Here is a 25338-nt window from a genome sequence, read left to right on the forward strand (position 1 = left end):
GATGGTTCTGACCTAGACATGATGAACACATGAGGGATGGTTCTGATCTAGACATGATGAACACATGAGGGATGGTTCTGATCTAGACATGATGAACACATGAGGAGGGATGGTTCTGACCTAGACATGATGAACACATGAGGAGGGATGGTTCTGACCTAGACATGATGAACACATGAGGGATGGTTCTGATCTAGACATGATGAACACATGAGGGATGGTTCTGACCTAGACATGATGAACACATGAGGAGGGATGGTTCTGACCTAGACATGATGAACACATGAGGAGGGGTGGTTCTGACCTAGACATGATGAACACATGAGGGATGGTTCTGATCTAGACATGATGAACACATGAGGGATGGTTCTGATCTAGACATGAACACATGAGGAGGGATGGTTCTGACCTAGACATGATGAACACATGAGGAGGGATGGTTCTGACCTAGACATGATGAACACATGAGGAGGGATGGTTCTGACCTAGACATGAACACATGAGGAGGGATGGTTCTGATCTAGACATGAACACATGAGGAGGGATGGTTCTGATCTAGACATGAACACATGAGGAGGGATGGTTCTGACCTAGACATGATGAACACATGAGGAGGGATGGTTCTGACCTAGACATGATGAACACATGAGGAGGGATGGTTCTGATCTAGACATGATGAACACATGAGGGATGGTTCTGATCTAGACATGATGAACACATGAGGAGGGATGGTTCTGATCTAGACATGATGAACACATGAGGAGGGATGGTTCTGACCTAGACATGATGAACACATGAGGAGGGATGGTTCTGACCTAGACATGATGAACACATGAGGAGGGATGGTTCTGACCTAGACATGATGAACACATGAGGAGGGATGGTTCTGACCTAGACATGATGAACACATGAGGGATGGTTCTGATCTAGACATGATGAACACATGAGGGATGGTTCTGATCTAGACATGATGAACACATGAGGAGGGATGGTTCTGACCTAGACATGATGAACACATGAGGAGGGATGGTTCTGATCTAGACATGAATACATGAGGAGGGATGGTTCTGATCTAGACATGATGAACACATGAGGGATGGTTCTGACCTAGACATGATGAACACATGAGGAGGGATGGTTCTGATCTAGACATGATGAACACATGAGGGATGGTTCTGATCTAGACATGATGAACACATGAGGAGGGATGGTTCTGATCTAGACATGATGAACACATGAGGAGGGATGGTTCTGACCTAGACATGATGAACACATGAGGGATGGTTCTGACCTAGACATGATGAACACATGAGGAGGGATGGTTCTGACCTAGACATGATGAACACATGAGGAGGGATGGTTCTGACCTAGACATGAACACATGAGGAGGGATGGTTCTGACCTAGACATGAACACATGAGGAGGGATGGTTCTGATCTAGACATGATGAACACATGAGGAGGGATGGTTCTGACCTAGACATGATGAACACATGAGGAGGGATGGTTCTGATCTAGACATGATGAACACATGAGGAGGGATGGTTCTGATCTAGACATGATGAACACATGAGGGATGGTTCTGACCTAGACATGATGAACACATGAGGAGGGATGGTTCTGATCTAGACATGATGAACACATGAGGAGGGATGGTTCTGACCTAGACATGATGAACACATGAGGAGGGATGGTTCTGACCTAGACATGATGAACACATGAGGAGGGATGGTTCTGACCTAGACATGATGAACACATGAGGAGGGATGGTTCTGATCTAGACATGATGAACACATGAGGAGGGATGGTTCTGATCTAGACATGATGAACACATGAGGAGGGATGGTTCTGACCTAGACATGATGAACACATGAGGAGGGATGGTTCTGATCTAGACATGAACACATGAGGAGGGATGGTTCTGATCTAGACATGAACACATGAGGAGGGATGGTTCTGATCTAGACATGAACACATGAGGAGGGATGGTTCTGACCTAGACATGATGAACACATGAGGAGGGATGGTTCTGATCTAGACATGATGAACACATGAGGAGGGATGGTTCTGACCTAGACATGAACACATGAGGAGGGATGGTTCTGATTTAGACATGATGAACACATGAGGAGGGATGGTTCTGATCTAGACATGATGAACACATGAGGAGGGATGGTTCTGACCTAGACATGATGAACACATGAGGAGGGATGGTTCTGACCTAGACATGATGAACACATGAGGAGGGATGGTTCTGACCTAGACATGATGAACACATGAGGAGGGATGGTTCTGATCTAGACATGATGAACACATGAGGGATGGTTCTGACCTAGACATGATGAACACATGAGGAGGGATGGTTCTGACCTAGACATGATGAACACATGAGGAGGGAGGATTGAGGGGTTGATATTGACTGAGCCTTAAAAAGACAAAAAGAAAAATCCTAATTATTTTGGATAATAATAATTGAGTCTCCTCAGTGCTTTTTTAAAACGGCCACTGAGCTGCAGAGGTGAGTGGGTGTATTGCACGTCATATAATTATAGCTTTTTCAAAGGACAGTGTTACCGAGAACAAGTTATACCTGCTAAACTATTTGTTTGGTTTGGCAAAGTATAGCTTCAATAGCTTCCTTAAAGGAGGCTATTCTAGGCTATTCTCGACTGATGAGAATGTCCTAAGGCATGCAAATTAACAGTGGAAAAAACACACACACACACACACACACACACACACACACACACACACACACACACACACACACACACACACACACACACACACACACACACACACACACACACACACACTTGATTTGATTTATTAGACGTAATGATTACAAGCTGAATGCTCCTCACGGAAACGTCATGATAAAATACCAATGGAACGCTGTCAAGGAACTAGAGTCACAACAGAAACGTACACGATGACAGATTAATGAATTAAGGGCGTGCCAATTGACTGCAGTGTCACAATAGTTTAATGTGACGACACCTAACTTTGATCAGAGTTGATGTAACTTTTAGGTTGGAGGAGCTGTAAGTAAGTAAGTAAGTACATTTTATTTATAGAGCACATTTCACAGACATCAGTCACAAAGTGCTTCACAACAATAAAAGCAAAACATATCAATAGTAACAAAAGTAATATTAATAATAAAAATACGAATAATGAGAAATAAAGCAAAGAAAGAGAAAACAGAACAATAAAGAAATAATAATAATCAAGAGATCAATACAGCACTATGTTGCAAAGGCTTGTCCAAAAAGGTGGGTCTTTAAATGTTTTTTAAAAAGGTCCACTGAGGCCACAGATTTCAGGTGCTCCGGGAGGTCATTCCATAGCCTGGGAGGTCATTCCATAGCCTGGGAGGTCATTCCATAGCCTGGGGGCGAAACTAGCAAAGGCTCGATCACCTTTAGTTTTTAAGGTGGAGGCTTACCATGGATTATATGATGGTGTTTTTAGAGGCTTTGGTGGTCCGTCTTACTAAGTATACAGGGTTTAAGTGGTTAAACTGAAGAGATGATGAATTCCAAATGTTAGCAAAGTATTCTGAGACACCCCTGGACTTGCGTCACGACACCCTAAGGGTCCCACGGCACCCTAGGGTGCCGTGGGACGCCGATTTTTGGAGGTGGTCTTTTTGTGGAGTCCTTCCCTTGTGCCGTTTCATGTCATTGGACAGTAAAATAAGAAATATGTTGTCATTAGTCTGAAACTAAAACTGACTGATGGCAGATTAAAAGATAATTAATTATGATAGTGGCATTTATCATTACTTGTCAAATGTTCGTCTTGAAGGGCCAATGGCACTTATTGGTCCCCCACACAAGCCCTTATTTGCCCCCCACACAAGCCCTTATTGGCCTCCCACATAAGCCCTTATTTGCCCCCCACACAAGCCCTTATTTGCCCCCCACACAAGCCCTTATTTGCCCCCCACACAAGCCCTTATTTGCCCCACCACACAAGCCGTTATTGCCCCCCACACAAGCCCTTATTGGCCCCCCACACAAGCCCTTATTTGCCCCCCACACAAGCCCTTATTGGCCTCCCACATAAGCCCTTATTTGCCCCCCACACAAGCCCTTATTTGCCCCCCACACAAGCCCTTATTTGCCCCCCACACAGCCGTTATTGCCCCCCACACAAGCCCTTATTGGCCCCCCACACAAGCCCTTATTTGCCCCCCACACAAGCCCTTATTGCCCCCCACATAAGCCCTTATTGGCCCCCCACACAAGCCCGTATTTGCCCCCCACATAAGCCCTTATTGGTCCCCCACACAAGCCCTTGTTTCCCCCCCACACAAGCCCTTATTGGCCCCCCACACAAGCCCTTATTGTCCCCCCACACAAGCCCTTATTGGCCCCCCACACAAGCCCTTATTGGCCCCCCACACAAGCCCTTATTGGCCCCCCACATAAGCCCTTATTGGCCCCCCACATAAGCCCTTATTGCCCCCCCACACAAGCCCTTATTGGCCCCCCACACAAGCCCTTATTTGCCCCCCACACAAGCCCTTATTGGCCTCCCACATAAGCCCTTATTTGCCCCACACACAAGCCCTTATTTTCCCCCCACACAAGCCCTTATTTGCCCCCCACACAAGCCGTTATTGCCCCCCACACAAGCCCTTATTTGCCCCCCACATAAGCTAAGCCCTTTTTGGCCCCCACATAAGCCCTTATTGGCCCCCCACACAAGCCCTTATTTGCCCCCCACACAAGCCCTTATTGCCCCCCCCACACAAGCCCTTATTGGCCCCCCACACAAGCCCTTATTGGCCCCCCACACAAGCCCGTATTTGCCCCCCACACAAGCCCTTATTGCCCCCCACACAAGCCCTTATTGGTCCCCCACACAAGCCCTTGTTGGCCCCCCACAAGCCCTTATTGCCCCCCCACACAAGCCCGTATTTGCCCCCCACATAAGCCCTTATTGGTCCCCCACACAAGCCCTTGTTTTCCCCCCACACAAGCCCTTATTGGCCCCCACATAAGCTCGTATTGGGCCCCCACAACACCCCCCCCCCACCCACACACACACATGTCCGTATGTGGCAAAATTAAAAAAAATAAAAATTGTTTTGACCTTTATATTTACTCTCCCCGTTTCTGCCTTATTTATAATGTACAACGAACTGTGTGAGGAGTTATACCATGTATTCAGGTGGTTAATTAAATTATAACTATTTCCTGGGGCGCAATTTCCTAGGTGGCGTAGTCGCATTTATACCGCCTTTATATACTGCCTTTATACCGCCCTGCTACATATGTATGTAATAGGGAGGGAGGGAGGGAGGGAGGGGGGGGAGGGGGAGGGTATTTATACCGCCCTGCTACATATGTATGTAATAGGGAGGGAGGGAGGGAGGGAGGGGGGGAGGGAGGGAGGGGGAGGGTATTTATACCGCCCTGCTACATATGTATGTAATAGGGAGGGAGGGAGGGAGGGAGGGGGGGGAGGGAGGGAGGGGGAGGGTATTTATACCGCCCTGCTACATATGTATGTAATAGGCTATGTAGTTGATCTGTCAGACAGCCAGACAGACAGACAGACAGACAGACAGACAGACAGACAGACAGACAGACAGACAGACAGACAGCCAGCCAGACAGACAGACAGACAGACAGACAGCCAGCCAGCCAGACAGACAGACAGACAGACAGACAGACAGACAGACAGACAGACAGACAGACAGACAGACAGACAGACAGACAGACAGCCAGACAGACAGACAGACAGACAGACAGACAGACAGACAGACAGACAGACAGACAGACAGACAGACAGACTATTTCCTCATACCAGGTAGTTATCTTCAATCAACTGGCAATTCAAATATTCAAAATGTTCAGTGTGTGTGTGTGTGTGTGTGTGTGTGTGTGTGTGTGTGTGTGTGTGTGTGTGTGTGTGTGTGTGTGTGTGTGAGTGTGTGTGTGTGTGTGTGGGTGTGTGTGTGTGTGTGTGTGGGTGTGTGTGTGCGCGTGTGTGTGCGTGCGTGCGTGCGTGAGTGGGTGTATAAAACCTGACAGTGGAGAGTAGTTGTTCCATTCTCTCAGTACAAGAGGAAGACATAGCTAGAGTCCGCAACGCTGGTAGAAAACACTCGTCTCCACTGGTTTATTAATTCAACGTTTGGATCACTGGGATCTTCCTCAGGATTTTCTCTCCGTAACCATGAGTGTGTGTTGGAGTTGGACGGCGGTGGTGCTGCTGCTGCTCTGTGGAGCTCAGCGTGGACGAACCCAGCAGAACAACTTCTATGGAACTGTCATCACCGTTGACCCAAAGGACACGTACGAAAATGGAACTATGACGGTAAGTCAGGATTACCATTGATAATAACATTTGGGGAAAAACTAAAACTACAATTAAAAAATTAAGATACAATAAAATAAAATTAATAAATTAAAAAAAAACATTTAGGTAACGGAAATAAAAAATAATTATTTATTAAAGTATGTATAACTCTATTTTTCATGAATAAAATCTATTTTTGTACATTCTGTATGGTTGAGTTGTTGAGATGTTAATCCAATATAAGTACAATTGGGGTGACTGTATTCTGTTTCCCTGCTCTTCAACTGAGACATTTTAGATCGTGTCTCACGTAGACTCAGGATCTGACACGAATGACACGAAAATAAAATAAACTAGTTCGGCAGCCGGGGTTGTGGGGTGGGGAATAGTCTTTTTTTATTGGCCTAAAATATTGTCTATATACACATAGATTCATGAATCCACTTGCTGACTGGCTGTCAACAATTAGAAATTTGTTTTGATGTTTGTTGTTTGTTTGATGTTTGTTTTATAGGGGGTGATCCTACCATTAACATCCTATAAGGCAAAAATGACAAATCTTCATTATGCTTTAAGTAGCAAAAAACACTCGTTAGGCTAAGAACGGTCATAGCTGTCATCACAAATGTGATGAAATGTGATGAGGTCAGCACATTTTGGGCACATTTGGGCAAGTGGCTATGGCAGTTTTTAGTCCAAGGAGTGTTTTTTGTGCAAAACTAATGCTTGGAATGGATTCAGAATAATGGAAACCCCCTAGTTTGACATGTCACAAGCTATCACGGAAACCCCCTAGTTTGACATGTCACAAGCTATCACGGAAACCCCCTAGTTTGACACGTCACATGCTATATAAACCATAATGACATTTTTTTAAATCTTGCCTTATATAGGATGTTAATGGTAGGGTCACATATAAACCCCAATAGAGCGTCGCAGTCCCGCCCCCTTTCATGACGACGCCAGGCCCAAGAAATAATTCCCAATGCATTTTCCTCATAGATATTTCAAAAAGCATTCATTTCCTGGGCCCTGGTAGGGGGCGGGACTGTGACGCTCTATAAAACAATTTGCTCAATACTAACAGCCGGTCAGCAAGTGGATTCATGAATGTATATAGACAATATTTTAGGCCAATAAAAGACTATATACCAATTTCCCACTTTAAACAAAAGAAGCCGGTCGGCTGCCCGACTAAACACAGTTTAACTTCTTCTCAAACTGAAACATTATGTCTTTCTTTCTAATTAACTGTTCATTTTAATTGTTTTTTTAAATAATTATTATATCTAACTATACTATATTATATTATATACTATACTAGAGTGTTGCAGTCCCGCCCCCGACGAGCGGCCCGGAAGACAATTTCCAATTATTTTTTCCCACAGACGTTTCAGAAAGAATTTATTTAAAGACCTAAAGCCTCGGTCAAAGCCAACTCGGATGGTGACAAATCATGACAATAAACAATTTTATTTGGGCTGAACAAATTAGTTTTGCGTGTCTTGAGTGTACAGGGTTTGATAAGGTCAGAAAACATAATGGAATGTCAGGTCAGCTCCATGTATGGAGATCTAAGGGTTTGAGGTCAGATGTAGAGTTGCTGGCCGGCTCCATATATGCAGATCTAGTTGATGATCCAGTCTTCTCCATGTATGGCTATCCAGGGTTTGATGTGCTCAGTGTCATGCATCTTCATACTGTATATGGAGACGCCCATATATGGAGCGTGTCACGAGGCGTTACCTGACTGACTAACTGACTGACGGGATACGCAGGTTTTCATAGTAAATTAAAATTATTCTGTGTCCGTATCCACCTACTGTAAACAGAGACAGGATCAAAGTCATGTAGTGTAACTTTTATGATGTCATAATCTCCTAATTCCAGGTGGTTCTGCGCTATAAGAACGCCTTCACGTCCTGCTCACATTCAGACACATGGGAGTGTTATCGTCGTTATGGAGACTGTGGCAGTGAGAGCCACCTGGAGGTGAACACGGTGTATAACACCTCAGAGTGGTGTCAACGAGAGGGAATCATGACTCGACTGGTTCCTATCAACACTCGCTTCATTATGCAGTGAGTGAAGAGAGATGCACTATGACAACACACACCATTACACTAGATACCATGTTCATGTTTTACACAGTAGGTCATTTAATTGGTATTTAATTAGTTATAATTCTCATATAACGTGTGTGCGTGCGTGCGTGCGTGCGATGTGAGGCGCTATGATTGTTGATCGGTTATATTCAACATTTTTTATCACGTGGCCAAAATAATGTTTATTGATTGATTCATTAAATGAGTTCAATTAACTCTTTCACCCCTACATGTTTTACATTTAACTTTTGTTCCATCTGACAAAATTATGACATGAATAAATGTGTTATTATACTTTTATCTGTCACTTTGTAAACAATAATAATAATAATAATAATAGAATCATCCCCCACAGGTTACAAGGTGGTAACTGGATAAATAACAATAACAGCGCTGTGAGCTGGTATGCGCGGACGGGTGTGAACCTCTGGACCAGATCAGACACTGGGAAATCTGACAGGTCTCCTCAGACCACCATCATACCTTCACTACGGTAACATTACACACTGATGTTATGTTCTGATATTACTAACATTAACATTACACACTGATGTTATGTTCTGATATTATTAACATTAACATTATACACTGATGTTATGTTCTTATATTACTAACATTAACATTATACACTGGTGTTATGTTCTGATATTACTAACATTAACATTACACACTGGTGTTATGTTCTGATATTACTAACATTAACATTACACACTGATGTTATGTTCTGATATTATTAACATTAACATTATACACTGATGTTATGTTCTTATATTACTAACATTAACATTATACACTGGTGTTATGTTCTGATATTACTAACATTAACATTACACACTGGTGTTATGTTCTGATATTACTAACATTAACATTACACACTGATGTTATGTTCTGATATTATTAACATTAACATTATACACTGATGTTATGTTCTTATATTACTAACATTAACATTATACACTGGTGTTATGTTCTGATATTACTAACATTAACATTACACACTGATGTTATGTTCTTATATTATTAACATTAACATTATACACTGATGTTATGTTCTTATATTACTAACATTAACATTACACACTGATGTTATGTTCTGATATTACTAACATTAACATTACACACTGATGTTATGTTCTGATATTACTAACATTAACATTAGACACTGTTTTATTAGAGCCTACTATTTAAGATAACTGGAAAAGCTCAATGTGAATTCAGTTTGAGGCTAAATATTCCCATTATCATTTATACAAAAATATAATGATATAGTTGTAATACTAATATAACACTATACTACATACCTCTACTAATAAAGAAGTGTAAAAGACACTAATGATAAATGTCTCTTTGTCTCTCAGAGTTCCTTCTAACTGTGGGAGAAACTTCACCCTGTTAGCGTTTGACCCAGATGGAGACCGGGTTATATGTGCACCATGGTCTACTCTTCCTTCCATTCTCAACTTGTCACCTGTGAGTTCAATGTTTTTAATTTGTAAATAAGAACATAGATCACGCCATACTGATGCTAATACACAATTGTATGCTAATTTAATTCTGATGCAAACACAGATTTTAAGTAACATTGCATTTATTTTAATCATGATTACAGTTATGATCAATCTGTACTGTTTTTCTCTACGCCTCTTCTTAGAAATATGTTTCTCATGTTTTTTTTCTTTTCTTTTTTTACTCTTCCTGTCCTTTCTCTCTTTCAGGATTGCACTTTGTCATTTCCTGCCACCGACAGCAGTAATGAGGGTAACTACGTTGTCCAGTTGAGGATGGATGACTATCCCAACCAGAATATCACCATCACCCGCACTGATGGATCTCAGTACAATATCACTACCAGTAACCTTCTCAACCTTATACCTCTACAGTTTGTTATCAAAGGTACTCAGCACCCTCACATATAAACATTGACCATTGCAGCTCTATTTTCCTATAGGGGTTCCTGGCACCTCAACCAGTTAATGTGCTAATAAAGTGAATATAGATGATCTAATTAAATCAATAATCTAACCTAAACATAAAGCCATTAAAATGGTTATATTCCCTCCTTGTCATGTGGTCAGTGGATGGAGCAGTAGCCAGCTGTACAGAGGGACAGTATCTACCCAGGTTCCTGCCTCCCACCCCGGATAACAGGGCACAGCTCTACACCCCTGTTGGTCACACACTGGAAATCACCATCAGCACAGAGGCAACACTCGCCACGTGAGTACAATAAATATATCACCATCAACAGAGACAACACACTCAGAGTTCCACATTGAGGTCAACATCAATGCTAAGATTTCCTAGAAGCTTTCCATAAACCAAAAAAATCACACCCGTGTGAACTGAGTGGTGTAAGGTCTTATATAGCCTGTCCGACTTAATGAAATCATGTCTGATGTAATGAAATCACACCCGGGTGAACAGGGTGAACATAGCAACCATGCTCATTTTTTCTGCACTAACAAAGCCAGTTGTAGGAGTGGTTTACACCACTCAAAAAACTGTCTCTGAGGGTGTGTCTGAAATATTCCACTGACAACATGAAAGTTCAAATAATAGATTATTTTCGCGAGCCATGGCCATGGTTGAGAACCCCTAGCTGTAGGGTGAAGTCACCACAGGGCAGAGTGAGACACAGTACACAGGGCAGGGCAGAGTGAGACACAGTACACAGGGCAGGGCAGAGTGAGACACAGTACACAGCACAGGGGCAGAGTGAGACACAGTACACAGCGCAGGGGCAGAGTGAGACACAGTACACAGCGCAGGGGCAGAGTGAGACACAGTACACAGGGCAGGGGCAGAGTGAGACACAGTACACAGGACAGGGCAGAGTGAGACACAGTACACAACGCAGGGGCAGAGTGAGACACAGTACACAGCACAGGGGCAGAGTGAGACACAGTACACAGCGCAGAGTGAGACACAGTACACAACGCAGGGGCAGAGTGAGACACAGTACACAGGACAGGGCAGAGTGAGACACAGTACACAGGGCAGGGCAGAGTGAGACACAGTACACAGGGCAGGGCAGAGTGAGACACAGTACACAGGGCAGGGCAGAGTGAGACACAGTACACAGGGCAGAGTGAGACACAGTACACAGGGCAGGGCAGAGTGAGACACAGTACACAGGGCAGAGTGAGACACAGTACACAGTGCAGGGCAGAGTGAGACACAGTACACAGGGCAGGGCAGAGGCAGGAAGCGCAGGGCAGAGTGAGACACAGTACACAGTGCAGGGGCAGAGTGAGACACAGTACACAGGGCAGGGCAGAGTGAGACACAGTACACAGGACAGGGCAGAGTGAGACACAGTACACAACGCAGGGGCAGAGTGAGACACAGGACAGGGCAGAGTGAGACACAGTACACATCGCAGGGGCAGAGTGAGACACAGTACACAGGACAGGGCAGAGTGAGACACAGTACACAAAGCAGGGGCTGAGTGAGACACAGTACACAGGGCAGAGTGAGACACAGTACACAAAGCAGGGGCTGAGTGAGACACAGTACACAGGGCAGAGTGAGACACAGTACACAGGGCAGGGCAGAGTGAGACACAGTACACAAAGCAGGGGCTGAGTGAGACACAGTACACAGGGCAGAGTGAGACACAGTACACAAAGCAGGGGCTGAGTGAGACACAGTACACAGGGCAGAGTGAGACACAGTACACAGGACAGGGCAGAGTGAGACACAGTACACAGGACAGGGCAGAGTGAGACACAGTACACAGGGCAGAGTGAGACACAGTACACAGGACAGGGCAGAGTGAGACACAGGGCAGGGCAGAGTGAGACACAGTACACAGGACAGGGCAGAGTGAGACACAGTACACAGGGCAGAGTGAGACACAGGGCAGGGCAGAGTGAGACACAGTACACAGGACAGGGCAGAGTGAGACACAGTACACAGGGCAGAGTGAGACACAGCAGTGCAGGGCAGAGTGAGACACAGTACACAGTACACAGGGCAGAGTGAGACACAGTACACAGGGCAGAGTGAGACACAGTACACAGTGCAGGGCAGAGTGAGACACAGGGCAGGGCAGAGTGAGACACAGTACACAGGGCAGGGCAGAGGCAGGCTAAACAGGGCAGAGTGTGACACAGGGCAGGGCAGAGTGAGACACAGTACACAGCGCAGGGCAGAGTGAGACACAGGGCAGGGCAGAGTGAGACACAGTACACAGTGCAGGGCAGAGACAGGCTAAACAGGGCAGAGTGAGACACAGTACACAGGGCAGGGCAGAGTGAGACACAGTACACAGGGCAGGGCAGAGTGAGACACAGTACACAGGGCAGAGTGAGACACAGTACACAGGGCAGGGCAGAGTGAGACACAGTACACAGGACAGGGCAGAGTGAGACACAGGGCAGGGCAGAGTGAGACACAGTACACAGGGCAGTGCAGAGACAGGCTAAACAGGGCAGAGTGTGACACACAGTCACCATAATTGTCTGGAATAAAACTCCAGACAATTTCTTTGCTAAATTATTCACATATGGTTTTATCTATTGTCAAAGAATCACCCACATGCATGCTGTCACTCCCAGTGATGTCTTCAAAACGAGTCGGCTGTTTCTTTGGACTGGTGGCTTTATTTAGAGCAACTTTCTTTCTCAAAAGCCAACAAAAACTGACAAATGGAAACAAACAGTGATCAGATTCAGAACAACAATAAATGAAGCATAAAGGACATAAACATACGAAAATACACAAACAAATATTCACCTCACTGGCTGCACATGGGGATCAAAGGGAATGAAGGAGGAAACCCACAATAACATCAAAAGCAACCCAGACTGTGGCAGCGGTGGCCGAACGGATAGCGGAGCGGTCTTGATACCGGAAGGTTGCCAGTTCGAATCAGCGGTCCGACACGTTAAAATGACCACCGCTGAAGTGCCCTTGAACAAGGCATTGAACCACTACGATGAAATGTGTTCTATGAGCAGGGCCTGGCTGGAAACAAGTTCTTGAGCTTAGCCCAGATACCCTGGGTAAATATAGTCATCATTTAATTTCATTTCATTTCACACAATTGATAAATTAGACTCATAACCAAATGCAATAAAACTTAAATCTTAACAAGGAAACAGAACATATTGACACAGAAACAAACAAACGAACCTTAACATGGTGACACGCTGTTGTCAAACAAACCTCCGTCTGCCCACTTCAGACGGAAGCCTACAAGGCTCGTCAGGCATGATAACTTGACACCATATATGGTCATAAGACCGGATATGACGAAATTAAACTCCGCAACAAATACATACATGACCTACATGACCAACAAACCAAATAAGAAATAACAAAAATACTGCCAAACACATAATTCTGGCAGCTAAATATGCCATTTTTAGACCTGGTTTACTTTGGTTGTTGCCTGTAGTCAGTCTACCTGATGTTGAAATGTTGTTTTGTAAAATAATATTTTCTACTTTCCCTTCCAATTGTCACAGACAGTTTAAATGATGGATGTTTTATACTAGATTTATAAGGTCACATGACAACTTACGCACTCGCTCATCCCCGTTCTCCCTATCTCCTTCTGATCTCTTTCCACTGTCTCCCTATCTCCTTCTGATCCTACTATGCAGTCAAACAGGAATATGTTCACTTCCCACACGTCATTTAGTCATTTTCAGACACGCCATAACTTTAACGCTAACCCTGGATAGCTTGCTGTAACGTTTCATACAGAAACAAGGCTGGCAGACCTCAGAACAAATGGATCGAAAGGCATTTTAATAATTAGTAGTAGAATTGACACAGACATGACAACAAAATTCAACAAAACCATTTCATTGATTTTAAAAGCATTTCATTGCTTACAGTAAAGACATTATATCACCAGGGGTGTGGATCCATTTGGGGTTCTTGGCACAAAAGGTTGAGATCCAGAATCACTGATCTAAAGGGTTTCTGAACATCTGACATATTGAATGAAGTAATGTATTAGTTAGTGTTTTGTTGTCCTATGATGTCCCCAACGTTGCTAAAGACTTTTGACCTCATGTTGTCTTGTTTGCTGGTGTTGTAGGGTCTCTGAGCTGTTGTTCAGTGGACCTCATGTTCTCTTGTTTGCTGGTGTTGTAGGGTCTCTGAGCTGCTGTTCAGTGGACCTCATGTTCTCTTGTTTGCTGGTGTTGTAGGGTCTCTGAGCTGCTGTTCAGTGGACCTCATGTTGTCTTGTTTGCTGGTGTTGTAGGGTCTCTGAGCTGCTGTTCAGTGGACCTCATGCTGTCTTGTTTGCTGGTGTTGTAGGGTCTCTGAGCTGCTGTTCAGTGGACCTCATGTTGTCTTGTTTGCTGGTGTTGTAGGGTCTCTGAGCTGCTGTTCAGTGGACCTCATGCTGTCTTGTTTGCTGGTGTTGTAGGGTCTCTGAGCTGCTGTTCAGTGGACCTCATGTTGTCTTGTTTGCTGGTGTTGTAGGGTCTCTGAGCTGCTGTTCAGTGGACCTAATGTTCTCTTGTTTGCTGGTGTTGTAGGGTCTCTGAGCTGCTGTTCAGTGGACCTAATGTTCTCTTGTTTGCTGGTGCTGTAGGGTCTCTGAGCTGCTGTTCAGTGGACCTCACAACATGGAGCTGACTGGACCAGCACAGGGACAGTTCATCCTGAGATGGACACCATCACAGTCAGAGGATGGAGAACATCACCCTGTCTGCTTTGTTGCTCAGACCAACAGGTCAGCGTCTGTCTGTCTGTCTGTCTGTCTGTCTGTCTGTCTAACCATTTTAATATGTATTCACCTTTTGAATAGCTTACACACATCACATGAAAACCATGAAGATAAAACTAAACTCCTGTTCATTAAACATGTCTGTTTTCTCAGTGCGTCCACATATCAGTCGGAGCTTCGCTGTGTCATTGTCAGTGTCTCAAACGGTGGGTGAAACTACACCTGTTTACTAAAGCACCATGTTTCACATTCCATCAGTGATACCATCTGGTGTGAGGAGGCTCCACTTAAACCTTTATGTTCTCCATCTGGTGTGAGGAGGCTCCACTTAAACCTTTATGTTCTCCACCTGGTGTGAGGAGGCTCCACTTAAACCTTTATGTTCTCCATCTGGTGTGAGGAGGCTCCACTTAAACCTTTATGTTCTCCATCTGGTGTGAGGAGGCTCCATTTAAACCTTTATGTTCTCCACCTGGTGTGAGGAGGCTCCACTTAAACCTTTATGTCCTCCATCTGGTGTGAGGAGGCTCCACTTAAACCTTTATGTTCTCCATCTGGTGTGAGGAGGCTCCACTTAAACCTTTATGTTCTCCACCTGGTGTGAGGAGGCTCCACTTAAACCTTTATGTCCTCCATCTGGTGTGAGGAGGCTCCATTTAAACCTTTATGTTCTCCATCTGGTGTGAGGAGGCTCCACTTAAACCTTTATGTTCTCCATCTGGTGTGAGGAGGCTCCACTTAAAGGGATATTTCACTTTAAAAAAATGTTTGGTCATAAAAACCACACTTTGACCAGTGGTGGTGTGACAAGAGCAGCTGATATTTTGATCTGCTGCTATTTGAAATTGGACACAGTAGGTGGGGGAACTTACTCTGCAGTTTTTCTGCACTATCTGAATTCCTTTTAGTAATATTTCTGTCTTTCTACTATTTCTGTCTGTTTTCCTTTGTTCGTTCCTAACCCAATCTGTCCGCTTGATCTGAAGGGCTAGCAGGATATGCAATCACCATTAGGCTAAGCAATCAGCCCCTCTTTGGACTTTGCATATCCTTGTCTTAATAGCTCTCTAGGCATATAAATAGCACTGCTATATATATGCCTCAGATCAAACAACACTCTGACCAGCGGTGTGACACCTTTCGGTCACTCACTCTCTGTCTGTCTCTCTTGTAATAACATCTACATCTGTTTATTGTTCATTTTCTTCGGCCACTCTCTTTTAATAACATCTACATCTGTTTATCGTTCACTCCTTCGGTCACTCACTCTTTCTGTCTGTCTGTCTCTTTAAAACTTCTCTGAGCTCTCTTAGTTCCTTTCCTCTCCTCCCGTCTGTCTTCACTGTGCCCCCACGCTATACTCTGGCTCACGACTGGTTAAATCTCCATCCTCATCGAACAAACTCTCACAGGCTATCTAGTATAGCCTAGTGCCAAAGCTAAAGACCCGGACATCCAGAAACACATCCAGCGAAGAAAACTACCTCCCAGGGTTTTGTATCATCCTTTTTCACTACATATTATTGTCATTACTATTATTGTTATTATTATTATTATTATTTGTATTATTATTATTATTTTTATCATTATTACTACGGTTTTGTTCTATTATTACTACCACTATATATATATATTACCTATTTTTCTCTGTACAATGTGTTTTCCCACCATCCCCATACTTTCCCCCTCATGCCGTCCTAGTCACTACTTCCCCCGTCTCAGAAATCCCTCAAATCTCATCTATCCAGCTCGTTCACCCAGTCACCACATGGTGGTGGAGGGAGGCCTCTGGAACTGCCATGCAGCTACCAAGAAGAAAATGCCTGAATTCATCTCAGGCCACGCCTCCCTCAAGTCTCTGCATTTCCTTGCTCTGACTGAAACCTGGATTACCCCAGACAACACTTCAACCCCGGCCGCCCTCTCTGTTTCCCACAAGTTTACCCACACCCCTCGCCCAACAGGTGCAGGGGGTGGCACAGGACTACTAATGTCCCCCAAATGGAATTTCCGTGTCTTAAATCTCTCTCACCTTTCTCTGTCCACATTTGAATTCCATGCTATCTCAATATCACAACCAGTCCCCCTCACCCTCATTGTCCTCTATCGCCCCCCAGGAACTCTTGGGAACTTCCTGGAAGAACTAGATTCCCTGATTAGTTCATTTCCAGAAGATGGCACCCCCCTGATCCTACTGGGCGATTTCAACCTACCTACAGCAGAGAAGTATCTTCCCGTTACATCCCTTCTGGCCTCATTTGACCTCTCTCTATCTCCCTCCCCTCCCACTCACAAGGCTGGTAATGTTTTGGACCTTGTGTTCTCCAGAGCCTGCTCTCCCTCTACACTCTCTGTTACTCCGTTAATTAGGTCTGACCACCACTTCATAGCCTTCTCCCTCTCTCTCTCCACCCTCCCGCCTAAACCCACTAACGCTCCTAACGTCACCACCCGACGCAATCTCAAATCCCTAAACCCCTCCTCCCTCTCATCCTCTATTCTCTCCTCTCTACCCTCCCTGGAGTCCTTCCTCTCTCTCTCACCTGACTCTGCAACCTCATCCTTCCTCTCCTCTATCTCATCTGCATCCGACCAACACTGCCCGCTCTCATCCAGGCCAGCTCGCTCATGTCCACCGGCTCCCTGGTTATCTGAAACTCTCAGATCTGAACGAACACCTCTAAGAGCAGCCGAAAGGAAGTGGCGCAAGACAAAGCTACCTGATGACCTATCCCACTTTCACTCACTCCTCTCTGCCTTCTCCCTCTCACTAACCACTGCTAAAACCTCTTTCTACCACACCAAAATCCAATCCTGTACTTCTAACCCAAGGAAGCTCTTCTCCACTTTCTCCTCCCTCCTTAAGCCCCCTCCCCCCACCCAACCTTCATCCCTCACTGCTGATGTTTTTCTCAACTACTTCGAGAAGAAGGTTGACGATATCAGCAGCTCCTTCCCCCCTCTCCCCCATAAAGTGGCATCTGACTCAACCAACACTAACCCCAACACACCATGTATGTCCTCCTTCTCTCCTCTTTCCCCAGACGAGGTCCTACAACTAGTGACTTCCACTAGACCTACCACCTGTCCTCTCGACCCTGTCCCGTCTCCAATCTTCCAGACCATCGCACCTGATCTGCTCCCCTTCATCACCTCCATCATCAACACCTCAGTAACCTCAGGCTGCGTCCCATCTGCCCTCAAGTCAGCCAGAGTAACACCACTCCTCAAGAAACCAACCCTTGACCCCTCAGATGTCAAGAACTACAGACCGGTATCACTCCTTTCATTTCTATCAAAAAGCATTGAACGTGTTGTCTCCAACCAGCTCTCTCTCCATCTCTCACATAACAACCTGCTGGATCCCAACCAGTCCGGATTCAAAAAGGCCCACTCCACAGAAACTGCCCTGCTGGCAGTCACAGAAGCACTACATGCTGCCCAGGCTGCTTCCCACTCCGCAGTCCTGATTCTCCTAGACCTATCAGCAGCATTTGACACAGTGAACCACCAGCTGCTCCTAGACACCCTAGCGGATCTAGGCATCGGCGGGACGGCACTAAAGTGGTTCTCCTCTTACCTCACCGACCGGACCTACCAGGTCTCCTGGAAAGGTCTGTTATCATCCCCCCGAACCCTCCAAACTGGGGTCCCACAGGGATCTGTACTTGGTCCCCTCCTTTTCTCACTGTACACAAAATCCCTTGGCACTATCATCTCTGCTCACAATATATCCTATCACTGTTATGCCGATGACACACAACTGTTTCTATCCTTCCCCCCCTCTGCCACCCAGGTGGAAGAGCGCATCACTGCTTGCCTGGCTGACATCTCACAGTGGATGTCCTCCAACCACCTCAAGCTGAACCCAGACAAGACTGAGCTTCTCTTCTTCCCAGCTAAGTCCTGCCCGATGCGGGAGCTAACTATTTCCGTAGACAACGCCCTGGTAACGTCTGTCCCAACAGCCAGGAACCTTGGTGTTGTCCTGGACAGTCAGCTCTCGTTCAAAACTCACATCACAGCTGTCACTCGATCCTGTAGGTTCACACTCTATAACATACGACGAATTAGACCGTTCCTCACCCAGGAATCATCCCAGCTCCTAATCCAGACAACAGTCCTGTCAAAACTTGACTATTGTAACTCTCTCCTTACTGGCCTACCGGCATGTGCACTGAAGCCTCTCCAACTGATCCAAAATGCCGCAGCTCGCTTGGTCTTCAACCAGCCAAAATTCTCACATGTCTCCCCCCTGCTCCGCTCCCTGCACTGGCTCCCGGTCGCTGCCCGCACAGAATACAAAACTCTGATGTTGGCATTTAAAGCAACCAAAGGTATGGCTCCCCCATATCTTGCCAGCATGATTGAACCCTACAAACCCTCCCGCGCACTCAGATCAGCCAACGCAGGGAAGCTGGAAGTACCCTCACTAAAAACGCCGGGACAACGCTCCACACGTCCCAAACTCTTCTCCCTTCTGGCCCCAAAACTGTGGAATGCACTTCCCGTTGCAATCAGAACTGCAGCATCACTCCCGATCTTCCGCCGTAGTCTGAAAACCCACCTTTTCAGACTCCATCATGGCCCATAGCACTTACCCTACCCCCCTTAGACAGCACTTCTTAGACTTATATAGCATTTGAAACAGACTTATAGCATGTCATGTAGACAGCACAATAAGTGCATTGTATGTAGTCATAGCACTTCATAGTATATAGTGTATAGTAGTCATAGCACTTCATAGTATATATGTGCAGCATAGTATAGCATATATGTGTAGTTTATATGTATAGTGTCATTATATAGATATGTTCTAGTTATAGTTTATATGTATAGTGTCATTATATAGATATGTTCTAGTCACGTTCTTAGCTTACGCATGTTTCGCGATAAATGCTTTTTACATATGTGATGTATTCCCATGCTTTTGTTCTTGCTTATTGTAAGTCGCTCTGGATTAAGAGCGTCTGCTAAATGCCTAAATTGTAAATTGTAAATTGTCATTTCATCATCTACTCAGTAGATGATGAACTGTCTGGGTGTTCACATAAGCCTGAGTCTTATGTGAACACCCAGACAGTTTATCATCTACTGAGTCTTATATGAACACCCAGACAGTTCATCATCTACTGAGTCTTATATGAACACCCAGACAGTTTATCATCTACTGAGTCTTATATGAACACCCAGACAGTTCATCATCTACTGAGTCTTATGTGAACACCCAGACAGTTTATCATCTACTGAGTCTTATATGAACACCCAGACAGTTCATCATCTACTTAGTCTTATGTGAACACCCAGACAGTTCATCATCTACTTAGTCTTATGTGAACACCCAGACAGTTCATCATCTACTGAGTCTTATGTGAACACCCAGACAGTTCATCATCTACTGAGTCTTATGTGAACACCCAGACAGTTCATCATCTACTGAGTCTTATATGAACACCCAGACAGTTCATCATCTACTGAGTCTTATGTGAACACCCAGACAGTTCATCATCTACTGAGTCTTATGTGAACACCCAGACAGTTCATCATCTACTTAGTCTTATGTGAACACCCAGACAGTTCATCATCTACTGAGTCTTATATGAACACCCAGACAGTTCATCATCTACTGAGTCTTATGTGAACACCCAGACAGTTCATCATCTACTGAGTCTTATATGAACACCCAGACAGTTCATCATCTACTGAGTCTTATGTGAACACCCAGACAGTTCATCATCTACTGAGTCTTATGTGAACACCCAGACAGTTCATCATCTACTGAGTCTTATGTGAACACCCAGACAGTTCATCATCTACTGAGTCTTATGTGAACACCCAGACAGTTCATCATCTACTTAGTCTTATGTGAACACCCAGACAGTTCATCATCTACTGAGTCTTATGTGAACACCCAGACAGTTCATCATCTACTGAGTCTTATGTGAACACCCAGACAGTTTATCATCTACTGAGTCTTATATGAACACCCAGACAGTTCATCATCTACTGAGTCTTATATGAACACCCAGACAGTTTATCATCTACTGAGTCTTATATGAACACCCAGACAGTTCATCATCTACTGAGTCTTATGTGAACACCCAGACAGTTTATCATCTACTGAGTCTTATATGAACACCCAGACAGTTCATCATCTACTTAGTCTTATGTGAACACCCAGACAGTTCATCATCTACTTAGTCTTATGTGAACACCCAGACAGTTCATCATCTACTGAGTCTTATGTGAACACCCAGACAGTTCATCATCTACTGAGTCTTATGTGAACACCCAGACAGTTCATCATCTACTGAGTCTTATGTGAACACCCAGACAGTTCATCATCTACTGAGTCTTATATGAACACCCAGACAGTTCATCATCTACTGAGTCTTATGTGAACACCCAGACAGTTCATCATCTACTGAGTCTTATGTGAACACCCAGACAGTTCATCATCTACTTAGTCTTATGTGAACACCCAGACAGTTCATCATCTACTGAGTCTTATATGAACACCCAGACAGTTCATCATCTACTGAGTCTTATGTGAACACCCAGACAGTTCATCATCTACTGAGTCTTATGTGAACACCCAGACAGTTCATCATCTACTGAGTCTTATGTGAACACCCAGACAGTTCATCATCTACTGAGTCTTATGTGAACACCCAGACAGTTCATCATCTACTGAGTCTTATGTGAACACCCAGACAGTTCATCATCTACTGAGTCTTATGTGAACACCCAGACAGTTCATCATCTACTTAGTCTTATGTGAACACCCAGACAGTTCATCATCTACTGAGTCTTATGTGAACACCCAGACAGTTCATCATCTACTGAGTCTTATGTGAACACCCCGGGCAGGTTTTAAGTTGCTTCAGACAGTATTTAGATATTTGATATTAATTTTAGCTGTCCCGCCCCCTCCCTAAACAAACCCATTATAACTTAAAACTCCATTTTAACCATGATAGATTCATCGAAAACACCCGACCTATTTTCTGTTGACTGATAATGTCCTTCTGATACGTGAGGGGGGCGTGGTTTGTCATTAACAGTTTTAATTTATTTTTAATAATTATTTTTGATTTTGTGAGGAGGAGCTGGAGCTGCAGGAGGTTATTTTCCAAAATAATTATTACAAATAAATTAAAACAGTAAATGACAAACCACGCCCCCCTCACGTATTAGAAGGACAATATCAGTCTGGGTGTTCACATACGCCTGAGTAGACGTTAAAATGACGTTTAAAAAAAAAAAGAAATATCCCTTTAAATGTGTCATCTTTATGTTCTCCACCCGCAGAAACTACAACCCCGACCACAATACGACCAAGTACAACCACCCCACACACCTCTATGACACCAGCAGCTACACACACCTCTACGCCACCAGCAGCTACACACACCTCTACGCCACCAGCAGCTACACACACCTCTACGCCACCAGCAGCTACACACACCTCTACGACACCAGCAGCTACACACACCTCTACGACACCAGCAGCTACACACACCTCTACGACACCAGCAGCTACACACACCTCTACGCCACCAGCAGCTACACACACATCTACGACACCAGCAGCTACACACACCTCTACGTCACCAGCAGCTACACACACCTCTACGCCACCAGCAGCTACACACACCTCTACGCCACCAGCAGCTACACACACCTCTACGACACCAGCAGCTACACACACCTCTACGCCACCAGCAGCTACACACACCTCTACGACACCAGCAGCTACACACACCTCTACGACACCAGCAGCTACACACACCTCTACGCCACCAGCAGCTACACACACCTCTATGACACCAGCAGCTACACCCACCTCTACGACACCAGCAGCTACACACACCTCTACGCCACCAGCAGCTACACACACCTCTATGACACCAGCAGCTACACACACCTCTACGACACCAGCAGCTACACACACCTCTACGCCACCAGCAGCTACACACACCTCTACGCCACCAGCAGCTACAGCCACCACACCACCAAATACTACTGAACCACCTGCAACGCCTCCACCCACACCAGAAGTCTCAACTAACAACATCCCGGAGCATAGTAAGTGTGTTGAAATACTGGGTCTGTCTGTCTGTCTGTCTGTCTGTCTGTCTGTCTTTCTGTCTGTCTGTCTGTCTGTCTGTCTGTCTGTCCGTAGTTCAAACAGTCAGAGGTGTTGTTGAGCAGCCTGCACCACTGTGTGGTCTTTTTAAGTCAGTATCGTACAGTAAAGTTACAGTCGTGTGTGTGTGTGTGTGTGTGTGTGTGTGTGTGTGTGTGTGTGTGTGTGTGTGTGTGTGTGCGTGCGTGCGTGCGTGTGTGTGTATTATCCAACTCATACTACAGAAATATACCACTGCGTACCTATGTCTACTGTCCATCATTTACCATTGTGAATTTGCGACATGATGTTTGATGTAAAAAGTATATTTCACATTCTAACATGTTTGGGGTCATTTTAATGTTGAGGGCTTTGAAACCCAGGCAGTTTTTAAGTTGCTTTATTCAGCATTTCCGACACGCCCCTTTCCAATACAAACCCAGTATAACTTCAAACTATATTGTAACCATGTTGGATTAATTGACACCCATCCTTGTTACACTACACTGTACCGTCAGTATGCTAATGAGACGACATCATATTGTACCTGTCAGTATGCTAATGAGACGACATCATATTGTACCTGTCAGTATGCTAATGAGATTACATCATATTGTACCTGTCAGTATGCTAATGAGATTACATCATATTGTACCTGTCAGTATGCTAATGAGATGACATCATATTGTACCTGTCAGTATGCTAATGAGATGACATCATATTGTACCTGTCAGTATGCTAATGAGATGACATCATATTGTACCTGTCAGTATGCTAATGAGATGACATCATATTGTACCTGTCAGTATGCTAATGAGATGACATCATATTGTACCTGTCAGTATGCTAATGGATGACATCATATTGTACCTGTCAGTATGCTAATGAGATGACATCATATTGTACCTGTCAGTATGCTAATGAGATTACATCATATTGTACCTGTCAGTATGCTAATGAGATGACATCATATTGTACCTGTCAGTATGCTAATGAGATGACATCATATTGTACCTGTCAGTATACTAATGAGATGACATCATATTGTACCTGTCAGTATGCTAATGAGATGACATCATATTGTACCTGTCAGTATGCTAATGAGATTACATCATATTGTACCTGTTAGTATTATTATAATGCAGGGTATCTGTCCTGTTATATTATTATAATGCAGGTATCTGTCCTGTAGGTCACATCATATTGTATTATATTAGTATTATTATAATGCAGGTATCTGTCCTGTAGGTCACATCATATTGTATTATTATTAGTATTATTATAATGCAGGTATCTGTCCTGTAGGTCACATCATATTGTATTATTATTAGTATTATTATAATGCAGGTATCTGTCCTGTAGGTCACATCATATTGTATTATTATTAGTATTATTATAATGCAGGTATCTGTCCTGTAGGTCACATCATATTGTATTATTATTAGTATTATTATAATGCAGGTATCTGTCCTGTAGGTCACCTCGCTGTCCTGAGAGTGGGACTCTCCTCAGAGACTCCTTTGACCCAAGAGGACTTCGATAACGTAGTTCTGCCAAAGGTAATAATAATATACACTTTAATATCATTATAAAGGTTGTAACCGGAAGACCTCGTCTTAAAACACGCTCGCCTTCACTTTCTTTCCGCCGACCGACCGCTATATTCACTAACCCGTTATTATAACATACCGTCATAACAAGGACATTGTGTTCTTTCATTTCCAGATAAAGGAGCTACTGGTCAGTCTTGGGCTGCCAGCAGACATCCAGATACAGCTGACAAGCGTCGAACGGAAGTGACGACTACGGCTTCAGTGACCTTCTGGTTGACCTCTAATGTTGCCTCTGTAGACATCACTGGAGCTTAGAGAGGATCTTTATTGTTCTTAAAGGGATAGTTCAGAATTTTTTTAAGCTGTATGAAATACTTAATATTTAATACTTAATACTATACCGTTAATATAGTGGTTGCAACTGTATTCATTGATTGCCCGAGTCCCGTGGTGGGAGTTCTGCTCTGGTTTTGGTCAATATTAAGCAGTTCCAGTCATTTTGTGGGGGGCACTGGGGGCACGCAGTAAAAGTATAAATTCATCCACA

General features: G+C 44.4%; 1 protein-coding gene across 1 annotated transcript; it reads left to right on the forward strand.

The window, feature by feature from the left end:
* Nucleotides 1-6191: 6191 nt before the first annotated feature.
* LOC306928744 (uncharacterized protein) lies at nucleotides 6192-25051 on the forward strand (the record flags this gene model as incomplete). The annotated part of the gene is made up of 10 exons (XM_079509016.1): nucleotides 6192-6332; nucleotides 8205-8395; nucleotides 8775-8912; nucleotides 9778-9889; nucleotides 10135-10312; nucleotides 10495-10636; nucleotides 14976-15116; nucleotides 15264-15316; nucleotides 24715-24797; nucleotides 24964-25051. 10 exons carry the CDS (start codon nucleotides 6192-6194, stop codon nucleotides 25036-25038), a joined length of 1254 nt encoding a protein of 417 aa, XP_079365142.1. The 3' UTR covers nucleotides 25039-25051.
* Nucleotides 25052-25338: the final 287 nt, after the last annotated feature.

Source organism: Electrona antarctica (assembly GCF_951216825.1).
Source record: "Electrona antarctica genome assembly, chromosome: 8".
Taxonomy (NCBI): domain Eukaryota; kingdom Metazoa; phylum Chordata; class Actinopteri; order Myctophiformes; family Myctophidae; genus Electrona; species Electrona antarctica.